This window comes from Fundulus heteroclitus, chromosome 7 (genome assembly GCF_011125445.2).
Source record: "Fundulus heteroclitus isolate FHET01 chromosome 7, MU-UCD_Fhet_4.1, whole genome shotgun sequence".
Taxonomy (NCBI): Eukaryota; Metazoa; Chordata; class Actinopteri; order Cyprinodontiformes; family Fundulidae; genus Fundulus; species Fundulus heteroclitus.
Window position 1 is genome coordinate 7,163,907 of NC_046367.1, and position 26,914 is coordinate 7,190,820.

Genomic DNA, 26,914 nt, shown 5'->3' on the forward strand with positions numbered 1-26,914 from the left:
CATACTAAGTTCAGTACCAACATTGTCTCCTACCAGAATTGATTTTGACCAAATGTCCCAATTCAGCCAAATAAACTCCAAAAGCTTAGAGCAGATAATTCAGCAGTTAAGTTCCTCCTCAAGCTGCCTTGATGTTCTCCCCGCAGCTTTCTTTAAAAAAGTTTTACCTGTCATAGCGTCTGATTTGACTCAGATAATAAACACGTCCCTTCTGTCAGGTGTTTTCCCCCAGTCCCTAAAAACAGCAATTATCAAACCACTGCTGAAAAAGAACAATTTAGACAAACTTCTACTCCAGAACTACAGGCCCATCTCAAACCTCCCCTTTATCAGTAAGATCATTGAAAAAGTTGTATTTCAACAATTAAACACCTTCTTAACTACGACCAGCCGCTTTGATGGTTTCCAGTCAGATTTCCGTGCTCACCACAGTACAGAGACCGCCCTTATCAAAGTGTTTAATGACATCCATATAAATACAGACTGTGGAAGAACCACCGTGCTGGTTCTATTGGACCTCAGTGCAGCATTTGATACTGTTGATCACTCCATCCTGTTAGAACGCCTGGAGAACTGGGTCGGCCTTCTGGGTACAGCTCTCAACTGGTTTAAATCCTACTTAAAGGACAGGGACTTTTTTGTATCAGTAGGTAACTTTACATCAGAGATGACAAAAATCACATGTGGGGTTCCCCAAGGGTCCATCCTGGGTCCCCTCCTGTTTAATATCTACATGCTCCCTTTAGCTCAGATAATAAAAAACAACAACATCAGCTACCATAACTATGCAGATGACACACAGCTCTACATCACCATGTCACCAGGTGACTATGAACCAATTCAGGAACTAAGTAAATGCCTAGAAGGAATCAATGCATGGATGTGCCAAAATTTTCTCCAATTGAATAAAAACAAAACTGAAGTAATAATATTTGGACCAATAGAGGAGAGATCAAAAGTCAGCACACAGCTTCAGCTGCTTCAGCTAAAAACCACCAATCAGGCCCGAAATCTGGGAGTAGTGATGGACTCAGACATGAACCTCCAAAAGCATCTAAAGACAGTTACAAGGTCGGCTTTCTATCACCTGAGGAACATTTCTAGGATTAAAGGACTGATGTCTCAGCAGGATCTAGAAAAACTAATCCATGCGTTTATATTTAGTAGAATTGATTACTGCAACGGTGTTTTCACAGGACTTCCTAAAAAGTGGGTCAGACAGCTGCAGCTGATCCAGAACGCTGCTGCCCGCGTCCTCACTAAGACTAAGAAAGTAGAGCACATAACCCCAGTTCTAAAGTCCTTACACTGGCTCCCTGTATCTCAGAGAATAGACTTTAAAATACTTATGTTAGTCTATAAATCCTTAAATGGCTTAGCACCTAAATACATCACAGACTTGTTATCAGTGTATCAACCCTCCAGACCACTCAGGTCTTCTGGCTCCAGTCTACTCCACATACCTAGAACCAGAACTAAACATAGAGAAGCAGCATTTAGTTCCTATGCTCCGCTTATCTGGAACAAACTTCCAGAAAACTGTAAAAGTGTGGAAAGCCTGAGTTCTTTTAAATCAAGATTAAAAACACATTTGTTTAAAATTGCCTTTGAATGTTCTAGTTAAACAGTTTTACTGTTTTTAATGTTCTTTTTTGTTACTACATTCTATCCCTACTTGCTTTTATTCTATTTTCTATCTACATTTTATTTTTTGGTATATCTTAATCATGTAAAGAACTTTGTATTGTCTTGTACTGAATTGTGCTATATAAATAAATTTGCCTTGCCTTGCCTTGCCTACTGTTATTGCCAACATGTGCGGAAGGGAGTATGCGCTCTTGTCTTTAATATATGAAGGTGAGCACTTAATTTAACACCGTGCATCTATTCTTTAGACTCTTAATTTTGAAGTATAGAAGAAATAGTTGTTGAATTGACCTGTTGTGTTGACAGTTGATGCTCACTGTCACAAAGCATTTGTGTTATGAACCCACAGAGATGAGCTGCTTCAAGTATTCCTAAATTACAAGGACAGACAGGCAACTCACAGCTGAGAGTCGTCAAAAATCTAAAGATTATTTACAATAACAATTTACTAAACATTCTCCGACATTCTTTCACTGTTAAGCTGTGACATTACATGAACATTTCCAGCTGAAAATATCAAAAATAAAAGCATTTGATGTTGCCCTTCAGCACTCATTTATTTACATAGTAGACTTTTTCTTAAATGTTAAATCTTAAATTTGATTGATATAATTCAGATCAAAGGATTTGAATGGGGATTTAGGAAATGGTTCATGATGAAAAAGTCTCCAGCTCACACTGAGGAGAAAGAAAGCCCTCTAAAATCCATTTAATGCAACATAAATTGAAGGAGAAAATGAGGACAGGATACACGGGTGTTAACTTAGTTATTACAAAGACAAAAAAACACTTTGATTAATTCAGAAATTAAACATTAACAGGTTTTAAACTCCTCCAAATATTAATGTCTTTTTCATTTTTATTTTTTAAGACCGCTGCGTGAGCTGGCAGCTCTTGGCAGCTTGTGGCAGTGGGTCTGTATCTTAATTAATTTTTCATCTTTTTTATTTACTTCGAGTAGCGTGTGTGGGCTCCTGTTTTCTTTTTTTTTTTTTTTTTTTTGCTTTTTGACTCACAACATGGAACTAACCATACTGTGGTCAATTTGCTGCTCATTTTGTGTTATACAATGTGTTGTTGGGGAATGGGGAAGAGCTGTGGTAAACAGGTGGGTAGAAGCCAGGATAGCTGGAGAACAAGGTACAAACCCACCTTTTCCATCTGTTCAGGACAGAACGAAGGACACTGGTAAGAAGAGACAAGGGGTGTTGCCGTGTTTACAAATGACAGATGGTGCAGCTCTGGTCATGTTACAATTAAAGAAAAATGCTTTGAAGTAAGGATATAGAGCTGTTAGATGTTGTGTTGAGACTCTACCAGCTTCCTCAGGAATTTTCACACGTCATCGCTATAGCAGCTTATATCTCCACGTCAGCAAACACGGAAGCAACCCGTGACGTCATCCTCACCATTACATTTAACCATGCATTCATGTGCACCACTTTCCCCACCTTCACTTGGTATGTTACCCGCATATCTAGAGACGAAAAACAAACAAAAAACAACAACACTAGACTTTCTGTATGTAAATTGCAAAGGGGCATACACTTCATCATCCATACTATGACATTTGAGATTAGACCAAATGGATACAGTAAAATTTTAATGCAGAAAGGTGGGCTTAATGAAAAGTATGTTTAATAATTGCCTAAAGGTTGTTATTTTGAAATGGTACTGACAAATCAGCCTCACTGGAACCTATATTGTAATTTATTGAATATGACTTTATTCTATTCTATTCTATTCTATTCTATTCTATTCTATTCTATTCTATATTTGTATTAGGGTAAATATTACATTTGATCAACAGTCAAAAAATATTTTTTTTCAGATATATCAATTGTAAATTAAATGGTAATTGATTAAAAAGTAAACGTTAATAAATTATAAACAATTGAAAGCTAATTATAAAATGCTCATGTGGTAATTTGGGGCTTGGAACAAACAGGTATGGAATCCTGACCAACAGCGATGCAGGGTTAAAGGTGACCTAGACAATGTGGATTTCATGAGAAAATGTTAATCTCGCTCATTAGAGACTTGAAACGCTTAATTGTGATGAACGACTTAATAAAAATGCTTTTGACTATTAATCATTTGCTAATTGAATGTTTGCATTATTTGGCTGATAAAAGTAGGAATTGGTTCAATTGACCATCAGATAAAGTGGGATTGATTATTGGAAAATTTGTACTGTGTGGATTAAATCTGTGCGTTTATTTAGACATTTAAGACACCCACAGAATAACAAGTGTCAGAAAACAGATAATATCTCCATGACGACACATTCTTCGTGCTGACATCACGTGAGGAGACTATCCCCTTTGTGACCTTATTTGGGGCTCTTCTGACTTGGCAAATTGCCCGCTTTGTTTAGTTGTAAGAGCCTCAGTGCTGACACTTGTAATCATTTCTTTGCCATATTTAAATTAAAGTCTTAAAGTCTAACACTGAAGTTGAGCCATCCTTGAAAGGGTGTTTTACAGTAGTAAGCTGCTTGGAGGAAATAAACGGACCTGTAGGGAGCGACCATGTTCAAGCGCCATTGGGTGTACTAAAACGAACATGACCATCTCTGGACAGAAATCAAGTTCTTGCATAATTCTGTGAACTAATTCTTCCTGCCTCTGTATCTGAACGGGATACAATCTACGTTTTAAAATGTGCCTCCTATATCATATGTGTTGCATCTTCATTGTCCTTTTCTGTTCTGCTGAGTGAATTCTCAACTAGGCCTCATAGAAAGTCTACATGAGAGCTGGAGCTCTGCAGCCTGTAAATTATTGACAGCTCTGCAAAGACATACAGCACCTTCAAGCTGCAGCGGCCCAGTGACTGACAGACAGAAGAGTCAAGCATATGTTTGCTCTGATATCAGTCTACCATTGTGAATCACAGCTGGTGGCACATAAAGGTCAGACCACAGGCTGGTCTTTGTTGTCCCCTGGATTACCTCGGCCCTTCTGAATAGTCAATTGACGGGCTGCTGACATGAACTCACTCTGGCACTACGGTACACTATTGCTCTGCTGAAAACATAATGACAGATGGGCTGGTGCAAATCAATAAGATGAGAGATCGAAAAGAAAGATAAAACTGGGAGAAATGCATTGAAATCAGAGAAGGAAAAGAGAAACATGCCATTATGTGTTTGAGCATCGGGTATTGCAGTCCGGAGATTAGAGAGTGAACTAATGTTTAGCATCTTCAGCGTCCTCGTGTAACTGCATGCGCATGTGTGGTGCTTAATATAAAAGAAACATAAAACTTGAGTGTTGCCTGGGGTCACAGTCAAAAGGATTAAAGTTTGCTCCTTTGCCCTTGGAAACTCCTTGTCTGTGTGTCTGTACATGTTCATCAGACTGTGAGTCAGGGTTTCACACTGCCTGCAGGATTTCCAATCCTCCACTGAGAGATGCATGTGGAATAACAACAAAGTTTTAACTACATATGCGTTTTCATAGATTTGTCTTTCAAGCAAGTAAAAGAAAACTGGAGCAAGACTTAAGGAAAATAAATGGCTTAACTGAGCTGATCGCTTAATGACGTTCAGGAAGGAGGACAAATAACCTAATGAAAACTTGCAGATGACATGTAACGTTTTGCAGACAGAAGAAATGGACCACAAACGTTATTAAGGGGGATTTTTTTCACTACTGCCTGAAAAACATACTGAACAAAAGTTTGAATTTAGCTAGGATTACTGTAAAGATGTAAAGAAAATGCAAATTCCAAGACATAAACATTCAAGTTAACTGGAAATGAGTCTTTTACATCCCTGTGGAGGAGTTTTGGCTCACTCTTCTTTGCAAAATAGTTTATAATAATCCACACTTGAGATTTTGATATCTTAGATAAATTGTTGATATGCTCTTTGAGTATTTTTGGTAGACTGACCTCACCTAGGAAGATTCACCACTCTTCCATGTTTTCTTTCTATATGGATAATGGTTCTCAGTGAGATTTGCTTCAGTCCCAAAGCCTTGGAGAAGGTCTGAAACAAGTTCCAGACAATTAGATGACAACGGCCTTGTCAATGTGATCTGTTCTTGAACTTCTTGAGATTGCAGCTTGATGTGTTGGTTTATGAGACCCTTGAGCTTAATGGTGTCAGACAGGTTTTTATTTAAGCCGTATTTTCATTCTTCAGGTTAAGCAGTAAAAATGTGGTTAATCACTCATTCATGATTTAACAATGGGGGCAAACAAAAACGTCATAGCAACAATCAAACTAAATACCAATTATTTTTTAACAAGAACCCTTAAGGTTTTGCTCAACAACTGAGGTTGAGGAAAGGTATAAGTTTCAGCATCACAGTGTAATGGATTTGCTGGAATAAAATTCAAGTAGCCCAAAGAGAAAGCCAAAACCCTGCGTTAAATCCTGAGGCTGCAGATGAGAGATGTCCACACTCTTTGAACCTTTGCAAGGTAGAATGACTAAATGATGTCAAGATGTAGCAAAGGTTGCATCAAAAAGTGTTTATTTCAGGGTTTGCACTCTTATGTAATGAGGTTGCAACTTTTTTATAACATTTTTCCCCCTAAACAATAATTCTTTCAGTAAATTCAATAGGATATACAGTGTGTTACATTACAGGAAAATCATTTTTTCCCATTTAATTCTCCATTAAGGTCTTAAAACTTTATTTTAACATGGGTGTATTCTCTTTACCTGTGTTTATTTATTTGTAGAATAATAATTGCTGAATCAAATGACATTAATCATTGTATAGTTTAGACATTTGCACGTTTTTAAAACTGCAGCAAACAGATCTGTTTAAAATCTGAGTTGGAATAGTTGTCATAATCAGACTTTGAGAGGCTATATTCCTAGTCTGTGCATCAAAACAGTACCCTGTTGTTGAAATGGAGGGTCCCTGCAGGGAAAAGGCATCCTCAGAGAAAGCTGGAAAACATTTTAGCTCCAGGGAGTGCTGATGGCAAAACCATTAAACCCCCCTTTTTCAAAGCTGTCAAAATGTATTGAAGTCCAAATGAAATGTGTGTGACTCTGATGCCAAATATAGCGTTACTAATTTAAAGCACATATATAAGCTGGAATTTTTTTTAATGTATTTTGTTTTTAAATTTTACATTAATGATCATACCATAAATGATACTGTCAACTAAAAAACTGTGCTGTCAATGTCCAGATGGAAAAAGTATAAATGGGTGAATGAATCAGTCAGCATTTGTCAACATGTAAGTTAAACAATTATGCCATTTTCAGGAGGGATCTCCTGATCCGATCCCAAGTATCAGAGCAGGGTTCTGATCAACACATTTTTAAATGACCACCACTCGAGATCATGACCAAGCTCCAATCACATCCCTGTCATTCTTGCTGAACCCATAACTAACCAGAGAGTTGCAAGCAACATTTTTGCACAGGCAGTTGGTAAAACTAAATGGCTGTTTTCATATGCACAGCTTTTAAATCTGAATTATTGGCTGAATAGAAACTGGGGTTTCCCAAGCATTATGTTTCAAACTATTTATGGTGGCATTCACAGTGAATAGGAGACTGTACTGGCTGCTGCAGCCTCCCCAAAATAAACAGAGAAGCTAATAATTCAGCTAACATGGTAAGAAGTAGTGAGACGTGAGTTTAATTGAGAAATAAACAGTTACACTAAAAACATTTTAAGTGATATGCTGTCTGAACATTAAAGTATCTTTTTTAAACACATATTGGAGACGCATATTAAAGGAGCATATCACGCTCCATATAAAATTCTATGGAGGGAATTTTGTTCCAATATTGTTGCAAGGAAAGAACACATTGATCGAAATAAAAAAAAAAACCTTAAACCTACTTAATCACAAAAAGGTTTTACGAGTAACTACACTCTTTTCTCAGATTTTATTTTATATAAAAAAAAAAATTTTTTGTCTTTTTTCCATATTTAATTTTTAAAAAATTTCTTAACATTTTGATTTACAGATTTTCTATTTTCATTTTTTGAATTTTCTCTTTTTCAGATTGAGTTTTATGAATCACATTCTTTTCACTACTGGGGGCGGGCCTTCCTCTGGAGTGAGGAGCAAAGACTCATTTCTATTGGTCTGCATGGACATTAGCAACAACGTTGTCATTGGTCAATGTGTGTGTCAAGAGCCAGAAGTGAAGAGAAGGCGATCTGTAAAACGCAATTTGAAAAGAGTGCAAATTGTAAAACTCAATTTGAAAAAGAAAAAATTTAAATTATAAAATCTGTATATAAAGAATTTTAATTTGAAAAAGAAATCTGAAAAATGACACTTATTTTGAGAAAAATAAAATCTGAGATAAGAAAACATTTTTTGCTTTAGAAGTTTTGCAAAGTTAAATTTCTGCATTTCATTTTTTCAAATTTCCATTTACAAAACATGTTCTTTGCTTGCAATAATAATGGGACAAAGTTCACTCAAAGTTCTAGAGTCTTTGCAGAAGTTTTTCCCCTCTGGCAACAAGTTGAAATGACACCAGTTGTTTGAACAAGATGGGAGATGGGGACAGCATCTGCGACTGCACACGTGTCTTCTGAGGTAAGAAAGTTTTAAAAATTGAAGGTCGCCCGTGTTCTCTTGCTAATGCATTGATTACGGTGGATACTCAACAAAGTAACCAGGTGAACGAGAGTGCGCAGTGTGTCACACCCTCGTGCACGGCCAGAGAATACGACCTGAATCATTCTCTCATAAACTGACTAATCCAGCCTTAAGAGGTAACTACGATAAATATAGGAAAATGAATTTTGGGCAATGTTGGGCAATTGTAATGGCATGTATGGGAAAGAAAACAAAATTTACCCTTCAGTTTGTGCAATGGTCCTTTAATGCTGACCTGCAGGAGTCTTGCATAAACCACCATGTACAAGTCACTGGTGCTGATCAAGTGTCTGCTGTGCGTATGCTATATGGTCAGTCTCTCCCACACGCATTCAGCAAGCAACTATTTGGATATTTGTTATTGATTAAGTGTGATTTGTCACTTTAAGGGGAATGTACATCAGGAGCGCTGCGATGTGTCTTGTCAATTAACATGCCTGAATTGCTGCCTTTAGCACATATTAAAATCATTGTGCTGAAACACGCAGGAACAACACAGATTACTGGACTCCCGCTTTGGGCTGTTTGAAAGAAAATAATAGGAGTGTAGTTTTTTTTTCTTTGATGCAAGTCTGGTGTGTGTTACCCTTTAGACCTCAACAGCAAAAACGGAAGGCCCATTGCTTAGTCAGCCATCAAGATCACAATGCATATGTTGAGCCATGCCTGCATGGCCAGTTCGCCAATGCTGGCTCCACACAGGCACAACAGAGAAGCTGAATGTGTGGGAGGAGCTCTTGGATAAACATTCAGATATTGTGTATTTCCCAGTTTTTTTTCTTGCACATGCAAATATAGGCAAAATAACATTGTTTTTATTTTATTTATGTGAGTGGAGTTTTTATGAGAAGCTGTTATCCTTATATGAAATCAGGAATATTGTTTAAAAGGGGATTAGTCCTTTTTTAAAAAGATGTCCAAGATTAGAAATGTACTTATAAAAGTCCCCCTTTTCTGTCAGTTTTTTTCCCTGTATAAGAAATATGTGAATGATAACAGAAGTATTGGCCACAGTATTTTTGTGTGAATATATGGGAGCAGAAAAACGATAATTTACAAAAATTGGCAGAAGACAAAAAGCAATGGGTTAGTTACACTAATTACCACAAGGCATCTCTGTTTTTTTGGGTAATTTTATGATAAAGTGCTAGGTGATCATGGGCCTGTTCATTTGGGGCTGTTAATTTTGCTAGCACATAGTTATGTGGGAAAAGGATCACTAAGTTCTCAACGTTTCAGCAACAACTCCACTGAAACTTTTTGTGGCATATGTTCCTTCAATTTCATAGTTATCTAGCATCTTCCTTGAAACAACAGACCTGTGGCAGAAATATCTATCCACTTATAAAAAAAATGTATGGTACCTTGCGATTTTATTATGACACCAACTAGTGCATAATTCTGAAGAGGAAGGAAAATTATGGTCTTCAAAATTTGTTTGTATTCAGCCCCCTTTGATCTACTACCCTTAAAACAAAATAAAGTGCCAGCAATTGTCTTTAGAATACATAATCAGTTAATGGAGCCCCTCTGTGTGTAATTTCATTTTAGTGTAAATCCAGCTGTGAAGGTCTTAGAGGTTTGTCCAAGAACATTAGTGAACAAACAGTTGCATGAAGACCCAATAACACAGCAGACAGGTCAGGGAGAAAGCTGTGGAGAGGTTTGAAGCAGGGTGAGTTTCAAAAACAATATTCCAAGCTTGCAACATCTCACAGAACTCTGTTCAAGCCGTCACGGTGGTGGTATCCTTTATTTAACCAGAAAAAGACTCACTGAGATTTAAACCCTCTTTTCCAAGGGTGACCTGGCCAAGACCATAAAACATACATAATAACCAAAGAAAACTACACAAACACACAAAACCAGTTTTACATTTAAAGAACAAATAAGTAAAATGTCCAGGTATACAGCATTAAACATTTGGGCAGTTACAAGAGCATAGTGAGCTAATGCCTCTGTCCTTTAAAACTGACTTAAATTCCCCTCAAATTATCAGAAATTATATCATCTGATGGATATGGGAAGAATATGCATATAAGAATATTTACAACTGCAAACTGAGCAAGACATGGAGAACAAGGGTATCCACTGACTGTAGCTCTGGAGGAGTTTCAGATATTCGTAGCTAAGAGGGGGGAATCTGTCAATAGAACAACTAATAATAATTGTGAACTCTACAACGCTGAGCTTTATAGGAGAATTGCGAGTACAAAGCCATTGTTGAAAGAAAGCTACAAGAATTCCATTTTGGTGCAAGCCATGTAGGGGTCAAAGCAAACACGTGAAGAAGGTGCTTTGGTCATGTTCGACCCAAATGCAACTCTTTGGATCACATACAAAACAAAATCTGTGGCAGAAAACCAACATGGCACACCATGCAGATCACACCCAACCCAAGTTGTAACACGACAGTGATGCTGTGGGGATGCTGTTCTTCAGCTGAGACAGTTTAGCAAGAAACAAGAATAACCTTATCGTTGTCCAAACCTAACGTCTGGGGTCAAGAATGGAAAATTTGTGTTCACAGATGCTTTCCTTCAACTCTAACTGATCTTTTGAAGAAGAAATAATAAAAAAAACATTCTGGAAAAGACAAACAGAAGAATCACAGCTGTTATTGCAGTAAAGGGTGTTTCTAGTATTGACTCAGCTGAAAGCAAGTACAAGCCACACATTTCAGATCAATATGAGTGAAAAATTTCAAAACCAACTTTTTCTTACCCATTAGAATCATGAATAACTTTGTTTCATGTTATATACCAAATGTCTGTATGTTGTGAGCGCTGTAACGGAAGTCAAATTCCTTGTATGTGCACACATCCATCCATCCATCCATCCATCCATCCATCCATCCATCCATCCATCCATCCATCCATCCATCCATCCATCCATCCATCCATCCATCCATCCATTTTCTAACGCGCTTATCCCTATTTGGGTCATGAGGGGTGCTGGTGCCTAGAGGTAGGCGGGGTACACCCTGGACAGGTCGCCAGTCAATTGCAGGAATGTACACACAATTATGGCTAAATAAAGATGATTCTATACAAGTACAAGCCATTTACAGTTCTGATTATGCTTTGATTTAAACATCCAGCTGTAGCTCTGGCTGCATGTTTGTTGCTCTCCAACAGGTTTTCTTCCTTGATTGCTTTATGTTAAGCTCCATCCATCTTCCCCTTTACTCTGACTAACTTCCTGCCCATATTAAGAAAAAACCCTCAATGATGCTGCTGCCAGCATGCTTCATGATGTCGATAAGGTATTAAATGTAAGTTGCAGTGTTCATTTTCAGCCTCCCAGGGTGATTTGTATGCTGGCCATAAGCTGCAGTTTTGCACCTTCTCCCATTTGTTTGCCGTGTCTTCTACATGGTTTGTAGGAAATGAAAAATGGGACTTATTTGGGATGAGCTCCCCTCCAATTACTTGAGAGAGATAAAAAAGAAAAAAAAAGATCTACATAACTTTGCATTGGTCTATCACATACAATTATGAAAAAAAATACATGGAAGTCTGTCCTTGTAACGTGCTAACTGTGAAGAGGATCAGGGTGTACAGATTCTTTTTGCAAGGTACTGAATGTAAGCTAAAGTTAAAAAACAAATGTGCATGAATAGAAACGTGCACACTTGCCGATATCCCAGGAGCTCAGGCTTTCAATCTCCTTGCGACCGATATAATACCAGACACAGGCCATCCAGTGGGCCAGCAGGGCAAACATGGACATGAGCAGCGTCAGAACCACTGCGCTATACTGCGAGTAGCGCTCCAGCTTCTGCAGGAGCCGCAGCAACCGAAGCAGTCGAACAGTCTTCAGCAGGTGGACCCTGAAGTTCTGCACACAGGGACACACCAGAACAGTTCAGTCGGTCTGAAGAACAAACAAGTCTTCTAAGGCAGAATAAGGATCACTTTTACACTAATTCATCAGCGGGATCTTCAGTTTATTGTTGATGGGGAGTCCAACATTTTTCAGTTTTGAATGCGAACCAAACAATGAGTCATTTAATTTTAAAGGAGCTAATTTAGCCCAAGGTTTACCAGCTTTTAGAACTCTGTGCATAGACAGCCAATCTAATCACAGGGAAAATTAAATGTTGGAAGAAATGTGAAAGAAAGGTTCATCTAATAGATCGTCAGAGGAGCTAACGATGTGCATACCATTTTTGTTCCTAGTAAATAACAGCATTCAAGAATGTGTCTCTTTTTTAAATGTGACATAAGGCAACCTACTGGGTGCAAATCATGTCATGTTTTCAGATTTGTAGGTGTAAAGGTACACAAGGGAACTCACCACACTGACGTTGAAAGCATAGAGCAGGTCAAAGGGCAGGGCAGCAACAAGGTCAACAAAGAGCCAGGTGGTGACGTAGTGAACACAGATGGAGCGGGCGTCATAGACCACCTGACCCGATGTGCTCACAAATGTCGTACGAAAGTTCAGCATTATGTCTGAGGACAACAACAACATGCTGTTAAAAAGAAATACATGGTAACAGCGCAGCTTTAGTGCATTTTGTCAAAGGAACAAATTATGGCATCAGCAGGGAAAATTTTCCCTCCAAGACGAGAGCTTGGTGAAAACTGTGTGTCTGTGTGTGTGTGTGGCCCTAGGCGTTGAGGAGTTGTTTGTCTCTCACATCACTTTGAACTTGACAATAATTGTTTCTCCTTAGTTTTTAACTTAACACAAACAGAAGGCTTACACCCTGTAACCTTACCTGTAAGTTAAATTCTCGCGGTATTTGTGCGTTCACAGACACACGAGAATCCATCTTGTCCCGCTCCCGCCTCAACTGTTCGAAACCGACACAAAACCCAATCACGTTGTGGCATTATGGTTTAAGGCGGGACATACAGCTGCGACGAAGGCAGGAGGTTCTGAGCCGAAATAAACATGGTAGAGCAGGACGACACACGTGTAGCAGCTGCTATCACATCTGTTTTGTCAGAATCCAGGTTGTCACAAGTGTATGTATCCAAATAAGCGCACCTTGACTTACTTAACTTGTGGTTTCTCATGGTGCCTGCTGCTTAAATTTTCATTTGATGCCGTGATTGGCCAAAACCAACCTTTGGTAGGCGGGCGCTAGGTGCTGCTTTGCCCAATCAGCTCGGAGAGTTCTGCTGAATGTTCCTCCTTTCCACAAACAGATTTAATAGGAGCAGACCCAGATTGATGATTTGCAGAACATAGAGTGCTACACATAATCAGTCTGGCTGGCCAGGTTATATACCCTAGCTATTAAAACTAAGTTTCTTTACAGCTCTGTTTTGTTGTTTCTGGGTGGAGTTGCGTTTGCATTTCCTGTACAGATGAGCAGATAAGCTACAGCTTCATGTATTCTGTCACAGTGAAGAACTCATTATGCTTAACCAGTCTGGACTTTTGTTAAAAGAGAAAAACCTATATCATGTTGCCTCAAAAGTGGTCGTGGTTAAAAACATAGTCTAAGTAGGCCACATTTTACTCAGAGATCCTAATTTTCTTTTGTGCATTAAAATATGGTTACAAAAATAATGGGATTACATATATGAGGATTATTGTGGAACATACAACCTCAATACATTTCTAAAAAAAAAATTATTTCACACTCTGATTATCTATTATGTTCTTTGTCAAACATACACCACCTCTAGTATTTCAGTAAATGTTAAATGTTTTGTGTTCATTCTGAATATTCTGACCACTCTCTAACTTAGAACTAGTGGAGTTCATTTAACAAATCTTTTTATGCTGACAAAAAACTCTCTGCTTCATTCAATTAGGATAAATACTTTGATTCTTACAAGCCTCGATCGGATCCAGTTAGAAGACATCGTATAACCCTTTGCAGCATTTTTGAAAAGATACAGGTGAACAAAAATGCATATTATGTTCAACATGAACAGTCATGCAGAAATGAATACCCAATTAAAGCTTGTGTGTTTTTGTTACCAATTTCACCAGTAAAGAAAAAAAATGTAAATATGACCAAACAAAACCGAAGAAAATACATTTAAAAATGTGGTAAAATCCATTTACAAAAAAGCTATTTCTGGCGATGAATAAATTAGGACAGCCTCACTCTCTTTTGCACTTACAGTTGTCCTCAAAAGTATTCACCTCTCTTGGCATTTTTTATGTTTTGTTGCCTCTCAACCTGGAATTAAAATAAATTTTTTGAGAGTCTGGACAATTTCATTCATAGAACTTGCCTACAAGTTTGAAGATGTTTTGTTTTTATTGCAAAGCAAACAAAAAGGACAAAATAACCGAATATTACGGTATGCATAATACTTTGTAGAGCAATTTTGTAATACTTCTACCTTTAAGGGGCTTTGGATCAGCTTGGCTCATCTGGCCTCTGAGATTTCTGCCCATTCCTCAAGGCTAAACTGCTCCAGCTCCTTCATGTTGGATAGTTTTCACTTCTGAACAGTGATCTTCAGGTTGAACCACAAATTCTCACGGGATTGAGGTCTGGACTTTGACTCTATCCTAGCACATTTACATGTTTCACCATAAACCATTCTAGTGTTGCTTTATCATTATGCTTCAGGTCATGTTAATGGGACTTTTAAAGGTAAATATTTGCACTGGAACTTTATAGGGACTTCTTAGCAAAAGGTGGATAAATGCATAGGTCAGTTTTTAGTTGTTTCTTTTTGTGTGCAATATACTGTAGGCAAAAAGCCAAGAAGGGTGAATACTTTTGTTAGGCATTGTAACACGGCTACAATTACATGGAGGGTTATCATTAAGGATCAAATGACCAGAAGGTCATTACTTTTAAAGGAGACCTGCCATGTTTAACCCTCAGATACTTAGCTTGGTGTTACTTTCATGCTGGGACTGAGTAGCATTGTAAGATCAAAAGAGATGTCTGAGGCCTTCTAAAAAAACTGCAGCAGCTTACGAGTCTGTAAAAATAATCCAGGCCTCGCCATCCAAGCAAGTTCAAGAAGCTTCTCACTGAAATTATTTCAGGGAAAGTGTGCAACACCAGGGATTATGTGAGCATCCTAATGGGTTCCTCAGCTAGAAAACACATTTTGTTTGGCGTTTGTTTAATTGTCTGCAGTCAGAAATAAAAGAAATGCATCTCCAAGCCGTTACTCTGTAACTGTGTTAGAAAAAAGTCTTTCAGTTCCTCACATTTCTTGTTTGATTAAAGATGATATACAGAAGCTGAGCTTCTGTTGTTTTTCAGAAAAGCCTTAAAAAAAAGCATAAATTTCAAATATTTTAGTTGGTGCTTTTATGGACATTTTTATGGACATGGACATAGTGAGAGATAACAACACTGCATTCATGATCAAGGCATAATTTGGATCTTTTCTGCTATTGAAAGATTCACAGAAGAGAGTTCTCAATTGCTCATTAGCCTTCAGCGTGCATCTCTCAGAATAAAGAGGTATTAATACATTTGCCTGCATAAACAGGAAATGAATGGAAGAGGTCAGTCTGCTGTCTGCTTGGCTTTACTATACTTAAGTTCATTAGTCTTTAGGATGAAATCTAATTTCTTTATAAGAAGCATGAATTAACGTTATAGAACAACTTCAGCAGGTTGTATGTAGAACATGTGGGTCCACTGAATGTATTAATCAACAGGCTTAGCCAATTTGCCCTATGAAATTGGAAACTGGCTGACAAGAGTTACACATCTTACTGAGTGGTTTGTATAATCTCATTGTGGAACTCTGAGGATGATGATTTATGATTTTTTCAATAAAACTAATTGTCCGCTGAAGAGATATCATGCAAACATTCTTGTATTACATCTGATAGAAACAAAGAGGCTTAACATTTTCTACAACATGAGCTGGAAGTGAGAAGTAACGGCCTGATGTAAATGGCATTTATCCTCTTACTGCATCATTAAAAACTTTTACAAATTTACAAAGATGGAGGATCATTGGCCAAACTCCAAACAGCAGGTGGCTAAAACAAGGCTAAACGGTTTTATATCAGTACAACCTGACAGCTCATGTGGCTTCCTTTACTGCTTTCTTCACTAACACTGAAATAAAATCCATGGAATTATGCTGCCAGTAAAAGGTAAGAAAACTAAAGTGGAAACTTTAACTTTAACCTTCCACAGATGTCCAGATGCAGCTTTACCTAGAATTATAATTGCATATAAAACCATTAATTTCTATGTTATTATTTTTTTGTTTTAAACCAATTAGCTGTTTATATTTTCTGTACCTTGTTATGTGCATTGTATCGACAACTTCATATATTTAAACAATAATGTTATATGTTATTTATCCTACTTTATTTGTACAAATCCTGATTGCAGTCACAGGGTGAGGCCATTTGTCCGAAATATTAATATTATTCATTTTGATCTCACAATTCTCCCTTTATATTCCTCTTCACTGTGGCCTCTTTTTAAAATGTAATATATGACAGAAATGGATGCATATTTACATATTAGGAAAGCAACAAGATTAAATATCAATTGAAGAACATTAAAATCTTTGAATCACTTTGTCTTTTCATATTGGCGCTTTTCATCCAGTTCAAATTCTGCATTGGGGATGGAAATTAAATTTCCCTTGCATTAGGTTGCAGCCTGCAGATGGTGTAACCCTGCAGCTTTTTTCTGACTACTGAAATTCTCCCCTCCTCCACCACCGAACGTAACAGATCTCAACAGGCTCAATTCTTCATGATAGTTTCATTTCAATGTAGAGAGAAACAGGATCAACCAAAAATCCTATTTTGTTTTTTTATCACAGGTAATTTTTTTTAATTTTCCTTTCATAGAGCAAGGATGCCCAAGTCCTGTATACAAGAACTAACTGCCCTGCAACTTAGATGCATCCCTTCTGCAACGCAGCTACATTCCTGATCAGCAGGCATCCAGCTCTGCAGAGGCCTGGTAACAAGGCACGTATTTAATCCAGGTGTGCTGGAGAAGGGATGTGTCTAAAAGTTAACAGTTCCTGAGTACTGGCTTTGGGTAACCACATCATAAGCCCCAGTTTCACTGGCTCATAATGGCCGTGCCCCACACGGCTCCGAGTGTTTCAGGAGCAGTTTTTTTTTTAGAGCCAGCCCGGGTTTTTGCCGCTCTGCAGAGGAGTACGACCAAACCTCGCTGACTCGAGAGGAACGGCCATCTTTTCAGTGATTGGCCGCAGGGCGAAGAGAAATCAGAAGCTTTTTCTCCGAAGAAGTCCAGAAAAACTGAAGAGCGACACGTTAATATTAAGGACGACTATGAACAGAGCGGGTCAAACCGAATATAATTTTATTATTTTCAACCCAAGAACCACTCCTGAAGGTTAAAAAAAATAGAAAAAGACAGTTCTGCTTTCTATACTCAGATGCACTGTATCAGATCCGTGGATTTGTCGAGGCTTTCGCTCATTTCACTTTGAAAGCTGTTACGTTTATTTCTCTGAAGTCTCCATCCATCCACCTCTTGCGGTAAACAGTAAACTTAAGCAAATCAAAATAATGATGAGGATGTAAATAATGTGTATTGAAACATCTTAATGCTGTGTGTCTACTTTAATTTTGTCAAGTTTCATCACCATGTCAGATTTCTTAATTCAGTCTAATCAGTTAATTTCTCTTCTTTGATTACTAGGAGTCTATTTGGGTTTTGTATTTTTTTATTTTACTGATTGGGTCATAGTAGTTTGGGAATTTAGTTGTCCAGTCGACATTTGTTTGATGGACCTGGAGAAGCATTCCAGCCATGTCCCCTGAACCATTCTGGGAAGGTTTCTGTGGGCTGTCAGGGATATTTTTAAGACCTATTTGAGCGTTCTATAACCAAAACATGAGCTGTGTTTGCATTCTTGGAAAAAAAGTAAAGATTGCTAGCAGAGTGGGTTGGACACTTGTCCCTAATCCTTTTTATGGTATTACTGGACAGGATCTGAAGATGTACAAGAGGAGAGGAGGGCACCTAGTTTGGAAACATCTGGATCCCATTTATGCTTTTAGAAAATAATGTGGTCCTGTTGGCATCTACAAGCCACACACTTCAACATGGAGTGGTTCACAGTAGAGGGTCAAACTGCTGGGATGAGAGTCCGACCCTTTAAGTCTCAGACCATGGTTCTCATTTGGTTAAAGGTATATTTTTTTCTTTTGGGCTCAAGCAGAGGAGTAACCTAGGTGTGTCTAGGTGTTTTGCTCACAGTTTTTACTACAGACTATTGTTTATCTTTATCTATTGTGCTGCTAGTACCACTCGCTGACTTAAGTCATTGTTGTGCCTTCCAGCACAGTCACAAAAAACAGACACCAAGCTCTCTAGCAGAGCCTAGCGGGCGGGTACAGATGTAAATTATTTCACACGGGGCATTGAGCGGACAATAGAGTGGAGCAGCAGATAAGAATTAGGCTTTAGAAGAGGGGTGTCGTGAAACTTTTGTGTCCGTGGTCCAACACACCTGATTTAAATAATCAGCTCATTAGTAGGACTCTGGAGAATCTGACTGCATACTAAGGAGTTAATGCAGCTATTTGTTCAGGTGTGTTGGATCAGGGACACATCTAAAAGTTGCAGGACACTGGCCTCGAGGACTGGAGTTTGACACCCCTGCTTTTGAACTAGAGTAAGAAGCTCCTTCCCAGGGTGTACCAAGAATAATACTATATATCCTTTCTGACCTGGGAATACTTTGGGATGCTCCAGGAATGAGCTTCACTGTGTTGCTATGGAGAAGGATGTCTGAGGTTCCATCCTCACGTTCTACCCCTGTGAGCCAAATTGATTTTTTTTATTTTGTGTTACACTTTATCTTCCCAGGTTTGTTGATTGAGGAGACAACACATTCCAGGCTTGTGCTGATCCACTATCTTGACACTGACAACCTTTCTCTTTAGTTTTACGAATGGTGTCTTTTATTTGATAAAGAAGAAACTAATTATGTAGACAGCTGTGTTTTACTAACAAAAACTGAGATCAGGAGTATCTGTTCTAGAATAACATGATCTCTGTACTGTATGGACAACTAAAAGGTTTGTGAGAGCCACAATTTTATTAGATACCTAGTGTCCTCGATGACATGCAAGTCAGTTCAGGTTGTATGTTATGTGTTGACTAATGTTCTTTGTCTGGTTGCTCTTCACATTAAGAAGAAATTACTGGTAAACATTAGAGATACAAAACTAGCAAATCAAATTCTGCCAGAGACCACAAGCTGATGGTAACAAGTGTGTGTGTGAGTGAATGAGTGAATGACTGAATGTTGTGTAAAGTACTTTGAGGTTCTTAGGACTTGATAAAGTGCTATAAAAGTGCAGGCTATTTATATTTTACAAGATGACCAGATGGCTTTTTTAAATGTAGTTGATTCTCACCTAAAATAAAAAGGATCTCCACAAGGATGTCGCTGACACTGGGTGGATTTCTTGAGGTGCTACTGTATCCTTCGTCCCGTGCTCCACCAACTGTGAAGCAGACGTTGTAGGGAACAGTGACGGCCACATAAAAGGTCGCCAGCAGAATCAACCAGTCCCAACCGGCTTTGAAGGTACCATAGTGGAGCAGGATGAAGCGAGATTTCTGGATGGCTGCTACTTTGTACTCTGGGATCGGAGGTTTCTGCCCAAACATGTTCTGAATTGGATAAAAAGAAGATGGATGTCAGCAGTTACAACACTTTAGGGCTTCATTACCTTCTTTAATGATACAGAACCAGAACCAGAACACCGTTGTCCATGTCCTCACTAAAACTAAGAAAGTAGAGCACATCACCCCAGTTCTAAAGTCCCTATACTGGCTCCCAGTATCTCAAAGAATAGACTTTAAAATACTTCTGTTAGTCTATAAATCACTGAATGGCTCTGTACCAAAAGACATCACAGACTTGCTGTCAGTGTATCAACCCTCCAGACCTTCAGACCAGAATAGACTAGAGCCAGAAGGCCTCAGGTCTTCTGGCTCTAGTCTATTCTGCATACCCAGAACTAAACATGGAGAAGCATCATTCGGTTCTAATGCTCCACTTATCTGGAACAAACTCACAGAACACTATAAAAGTGCTGAAACCCTGAGTTCCTTAAAATCAAGGTTTAAAAACCTTTTTGTTGAGAGTTTAAATGTTAATGTTCATTTCTTACTGTTGTAGTTCTCTAAAACTTCATTAGATTAAGTTTGCAGTCCAACTTATCTTGACCTGCTGCTGCTATTCTACTGCAATGTGCGTTCCTCTGTATGTTTACATTTCTTATGTTCTGTTCATGTACAGCATTTTGAATTGTCTTGGCACTGAAATGTGCTACAAACAAACTTGCCTTGCCTTTAACTTCCTTCTCAGTTTTATAGTACAAAAGTAAACTAAAAATGGAAAATGTTTTAAGATTTTTGTTCTGTAATACAGCAGTCAACACACACTCAGTCATTTCAATTGAATTTAATCATGAGTTTGAATAAAGCAGAGAAAAAAATAGGTCAAACACTTTGGGAATAGGTCTCCACTGGCACTTGGAAATCTTCACATGGCTTACAACTTTCAGCATTTCCATAGAAATAGAAATTAAACCCCCTCTGATTTTCACACATTCTAAAAGTGAAGAGGGATAATTTCTAAAAATAACAAGACAAAATGGTACATTTCTCTCATATTCACAACAAATTATCCAGTAAGAAGTAAGATGAAGTATTGATTATGAGATAATCCAAAACGTTAACAATAACACATACTAATGATTTATCGTGTTACTGGAAAGGTCAAGGTAAAGTACACCCTCTATCAAGTTTTAAGGTGTAAATTATCTGGGGTCTCATTTATAAAACATTGGATCTATACTATATTTTCAAAATTTGAAAATGGCGTACAAAAAAAAAAAAAAAAAAAAAAAAAAAAAAAAAAAAGCAAGTAATTTCCCCTTTATAAATCACAGCTGCATCTGAACATTTGCATAAAGGGTTCTTCCTCCTGTTCTGTTATCTACACGCTCAGATTCAACCCTAAATGGTCAATGCAAAACACCTTACACATATTAATGTTTATTTAAATGAGCCAGATGATCAATGTTATTTCATGGTTAACTATGGCAAACACAGAGAAGAGAGCAAAAAAAAAACAACAATTTCATAAAAAGGCCTTTATTAAACATGTAAACCAGAGGTAGAAGAACATGTTGTCCACATCAAACAGTGTAAACAGTGTTATTGTCATTGTTGCTGTTTTAATTTTTTTTTTGCCATAGTGGTTAAACAAGCAATGAAGGATTGACAGCTATTGTTATTTAACACTTCATGTCCAGAATCCAAAATCTGAATCAGAAAAAACCCCCACATTTATTTAATTCAGTTCACTTTTATTTATACAGGGCTAATTCACAACACATGTCATCTCAAGGCATTTTATAAAGTTAAATTCAATCAAATAACACAGACAGATTGTTAAAAACATTCTAAGGAAACCCAGCAGATTGCATCGAGTTTTGGCAGGCAGCATTCACTCCTCCTGAAAGAGTGTAGAGCCACAGTGGACAGTCGTCTGCATTGTTGATGGCTTTGCAGCAATTCCTCATACTGTGCATGCATGAAGCAACAGTGAAGAGGAAAACTCATTTTTAACAGGGAGGAAACCCTCCCTGTTACTATTAGTCTTCCACCCCCGGGGTCCAGATACTGGTGGTTGAGGCCAGAGGAGAGAAGGAGCCAGGTGAAGCCTGCTGCCAGCTCAAAGGAGGAGATGGGGTGGAGGATGGTCGAGTCTCAGCTGAAGAGCAGGATAATCCGTGGATGGAGAGCCTTATAAGCAAAGTCTTAAGGGATAAAAGGGTGAGGACTTAACACAGATTGGCTAGGCACAGGCAAAATATGAGGTAATCGGTGGTTGCAGGTGCGGCCGGGTGAGTCTTCCAGTTTGAGTGTCCTGTCGGGGGTACCCTTCTCATCATTTATTGATGAGCTGGGCGCATGAGAGGTTGTGGCAAGAACTCGTGAAAATTTTACATGAATTGGACACTGCGGAACTAACACTAACCCATCCCTTACCCTAACCCCTAAACCTAAACTAACAGTAGTATACATGTTATCATAGACTACTAAAGCTACCAACAACAACTTTGGCTACAATTTTCATTACAGGTCACGTGCGTGTCACACGATGCAATGTCTGCAACCTGCATGCACACAGTGTGCCAATATATGAGGAGAGGGGTACCCCCCATCGCATCAGTATGTTTGCCTTGGGGTGATCTTCTATGCCTTTTATTGCTGATTTCATTGTTAAATTATTGCATTTTATTATTTTTTGTTTTTTGGTTTGTAAAGAGCTTTATAAATAAATAAAATAGTAAAATTAAAATGATAATGCTGTCAGTTTTAGTGAGGTTGTTGCAGGACCGAAACACAGACTACAGCTTTGGAGTCGCATACTGAGGTGAAGGTGGTATTTATTAACAGAATAACGAACTTACAGGCAGGATTGGTGAAGACAAGGACCATGAAGTCATACAAGAGGCAGTACAGACACAGGGAAGCATAACAGACAATCCGACAGGGGGTGAGGGGAAATTGGCAAGTTGAATAGAGGAGAAAACAGAAGGAACGGCAGGTGAGAGTAATCAGCACAGGTGATAGATATGAAAGTAATTGAGCTGAATGAGAGGGAGACCAATAAAGTGGCAGGAGATGTGGAGGAAGCACAGGACCTAACGAGAATACAGAAACCACAAGGAATAAACAAAATATGACAACATAAACTGACTAGCTACACTAAAGACAGGCAGGCTGGAAAATAAATATATAACAGAAACAAGAACAAACTAGCAAACTCACAATGAGCAGAAAACAGACAGGAACGACCTTGTGCTATCTGATAATTTTTTAATAGCGTTTGAGTTTAATCTAACTGAGTTCTCCACCCCCAAAAGAGGGTTTCATTATAGTAGATCTTTATCAGATAATCCTGTATCAAACTTTAAAGAGTCTTTCCCCCTTTTTATATCGTCAGAACTGCAGAAATACCCTGCAGATGGCAGCAATGTTGTTTCTTCCCATTCACAAATAGATGTCTTTGTTAACGGTGTGACTTTGTCATTGCGTTCTGCATTAGACAATGTAGCTCCCTTGAAATAGAAGGTGATTATTCACAGGAAGCTGGTTCCCTGGTTTAATTCAGAGCTGCGTTCCTTGAAGCACAATGTTAGGAAATTGGAGAGAAAATGGCGCTCTACACACCAAGAGGAATCCTACCTAATCTGGAGGGACAGTCTATTGTTGTATAAAAAGACCCTTTGCAGAGTTAGAGCAGCATATTTTTCATAATTAATTGAGGAGAATAAAAATAATCCTAGATTTGTCTTCAGTACAGTTGCCAAACTTACTCAGTGTCAAGTTAAACCAGGAAAGGGCAAGTTGACAGTTGGTAATGTCCACCCGGCTGGGGTGCTTTTACCATAAAATCAAGCGCTCCTTGGCTATTTCCCTCCTCAAGCAAACACCTAATTTAGAAATAACCCTGCTCGGCTTCAGAGAAGGATGGCAGAGCAAACAAAGAACTCCAACTCCAAGCTACGACAAAAGACACCACTAGTAGGAGATGATAAGACTATTTGAGGATTCAAATGGACAGTAAAATATATTTCACATGATTCATATTTTGTGCAGAAAACCAAAGAAAATTATGTTTGTTTGACAGTATGTCTTCAATTTTTGAGATTATAGACATCATGGTATGCATTGCTTGCAATATGCAGTTTGTTTGATTTCATTTACAGTTAATTTTTAAAAACTGGTTGAAAATGTAAAACATTCAATATATTTAATTGTAATTTCTATTGTGCATTTATCCTTGTAGATTATCAACCTACTCACATGTTTGTGAGATTTGGCTGAATCAAAAAGAAAAGACCAATAAAGAAACCAAACTGAGTTGAGTTGACCCAGCATCCTTTTGGTTGTGGCTAGGCCTTTTCAAGTTTGGGCAAGAGCTGGAGAAGCTAAGAAAACTTGACACTCAGAGTCACAGCTCAGTTGATCCAAAAATTCCCTCAGCTCTTAGCAGTAATGACTTTATGGGATTCTTCATAAATAAAATTGATTCCATTGAAAATAAAATTGGCAACCTCCAAAACTAAAATTTTAGCTTCATCTAAACCTTCTAGCTGTATTTTAGACCCAACCCCAACCAAGTTGTTTAAGGAGATATTCACTTTGATCAGTGGCACTTTTTTAGACATGATTAATCTATCCTTAGTAAATGGATATGTACCACAGGCTTTTAAAGTAGCTGTTATTAAACCTTTACTTAAGAAACCATCTCTTGATCAAGATAAATTAGTAAAATACAGACCTATATCTAATCTTCTTTTCTTACAAAAATTCTTGTGAAAGTAATTGCTAATCTATGTGCACATTTACAAAGTAATGACCTACTTGAAGAGTTTCAGTCAGGCTTAAGAGCTCATCATAGCACTGAAACAGCTCTGGTGAAGGTCACTAATGATATTCTCATGGCCTCAGATAATGGACTTGTTTCTATACTTGTCCTGTTAGATCTCAGTGCTGCATTTGATACAGTTGATCACAGTATTCTCCTACAAAGACTTGAACATACTGTAGGGATTAAGGGGAAAGCATTAGGCTGGTTTAAATCTTATCTATTGGACAAATTCCAGTTTGTTCATGTTAATAATAACATGAACAAATTGTGTGACACAAGTGACCCTAGAGTTCCTTCAAACTCTAGGGTCAGTTGTGGAGTACCACGGGGTTCAGTTCTTAGACCAATTCTCTTTACTATATATAAGCACAAACAGACCTGTACGATCCACAGGAACTTAAAAATAGTCAAAGACCTGGGGATTTTGACAAATGTATCAATAGCAGCAATACATTTCTCTCAACAAAAAGGACATAAGAACAAACAGATGGTCAGAGAACTTTCACATTTACTGGGGAACAGGTTAAAAAACATCTACATAGCAGGCGTAAGGAAACAGTTCTAGAGTTGAAATATTTAAAGGGACAAAGGAAGACTAAATTAAATAAGTTTTCTATATGTAGGGAAAGGAAAACAGTTTGATGGATTTTGGAGTGAATAAATCTCTGGGGCAACTGTGAGATATTCTAAACATGCAACATCTCTTAACAGAGTATGGAACAAATATAAAGATTATTTTATTTTGTCTTGCCATTTGATCAGCAAGTATTTTGGCCAGAAAAAGCATTTAGTAAAAAGGTTGGTTTATTTGAAAGATGTATTTAGTTATGTCTAGGAATTCTTTAATTTCAAATTTTTGATTTATTATTTAGATGGTTTCCTGTACTTATTTAGCATTTGTTAATTAATTGTTAATGATATTTCATATATATGACAAATGTATAGTGAAGCAAAATCTTTATTTGAAACAATTTAAGCATTTCAACTCGTTTTTTTAAATTAAACCTTAAAATCAGTTATTACAGCCTCAAATTAACCATCACACTTGATGCATTACACAATATCATTATTTGGTAAAAAGCAGGTAGGTGTTGCTATGCAACAGAAAATACTGACAACTCTATATGAAGTTTGTTGTTTTAACTGGGTCATGGCAAATGTGGAAACCCTTCCTCAGATTAAATGTTTCTATGATATTGATCTTTATGATCCCTTAGGACAGTGGTCTCCAACCCTGTCTGCATGCTTTAGATGTCTCTGCTCCACCACACCTGAATCGAATGATTGCATGACCTCCTCAGTAGCCATCACGGACTGCAGGGGCCTGTTAATCACCCATCTAATAAGTCAGGCGTGTAGGGGCTTGTTTCAAGACAACTTCCCAAGAGTGTGTCCCAGCAGGTTCACTGATAGGTCAGAGTGCGTGATACCAAAATAAATTGCACAAAGCCGCAGCAGTTCTTTCGTTGACTCCACAAGTCTTAGTAGTGTTGTGCTTTTAGCTTAGAGTGAAATAAAATCGGACGGTCTCTAATGCTATGAGAAGCAGCAGAGACTCCTGCCTCAGGGAACTGTGCTTATAGAAGGAAGTGCACTCTATAAAGCCTAGCTGCCGGACCAGTCTTCCTCTCACCCGCTGTTCGTCAGCAGCATAGGAGAGGAACCTTTAGGCCCTCGTGAGGAGGAGTCTCACAACGAAGCGACTAACCCCATGGGGTTCGGAGACCAACAAATATGTGCAGGCCGGATATGTGCAGTAAAGTCTGTTGTCTGTGAAACCAACATCAAAATAAAAGCAGCAGTGATCTTCTTAAGCTGTGCAGGAGAAAGCTGACCCGAGAGCCAGAACCGCCCCAACTTCCAACTGGATGACCCAAAGTCAACCGAACGGACAAAGGTTTGGGAGAGATAACATGGAAAGTCAGGATGGGATTAATCAGTTAAAATAGTTTATTTTTATGTGTTTTCACTGTCTGTGTTTTGGGTGGGTTTTATATTTATGAAAAATTTTATTTCTGTAAGGGTTTTACATTCGGATGGGACATTCATATTGTGAAAATATAGCTTATAAGTCTTTTTTAGGTGAGAGCCTAATGTCTGCTAGCATTAGCTGCTATTAACCTCCCATAATACCTTACTATTAACCCTTGTAAATGTAACTATGGCTTTTTTAGAAATAATACTTGTCATTTCATTCTGCCATCGTCTGAGAGTGCTACGAGTGCTAGTACAGCATTAATAGGGAACATTAATTTCAATCCAATAGTGGTTTGTGTAACTTAAAATTAACTTATCAAGCCAATGGCCCGAAT

The 26,914-nt window shown here is 38.1% G+C and overlaps 1 protein-coding gene across 3 annotated transcripts in view; it reads right to left on the reverse strand.

Moving 5' to 3' along the window:
- The window catches only part of kcnh3 (potassium voltage-gated channel, subfamily H (eag-related), member 3), a 310,900-nt gene that overhangs the window by 43,165 nt on the left and 240,821 nt on the right, over positions 1-26,914 (reverse strand). For 2 of the 3 annotated variants that reach the window (XM_021323493.2, XM_021323492.2), the window contains exons 5-7: positions 19,561-19,819; positions 12,541-12,698; positions 11,880-12,081 (exon numbers count right to left, since the gene is read on the reverse strand). In XM_021323493.2, coding sequence (XP_021179168.2) covers positions 11,880-12,081; positions 12,541-12,698; positions 19,561-19,819 — 619 coding nt within the window. The remainder of the gene's footprint in view (positions 1-11,879; positions 12,082-12,540; positions 12,699-19,560; positions 19,820-26,914) is intronic. The other variant, XM_036138836.1, reaches the window with a different exon arrangement.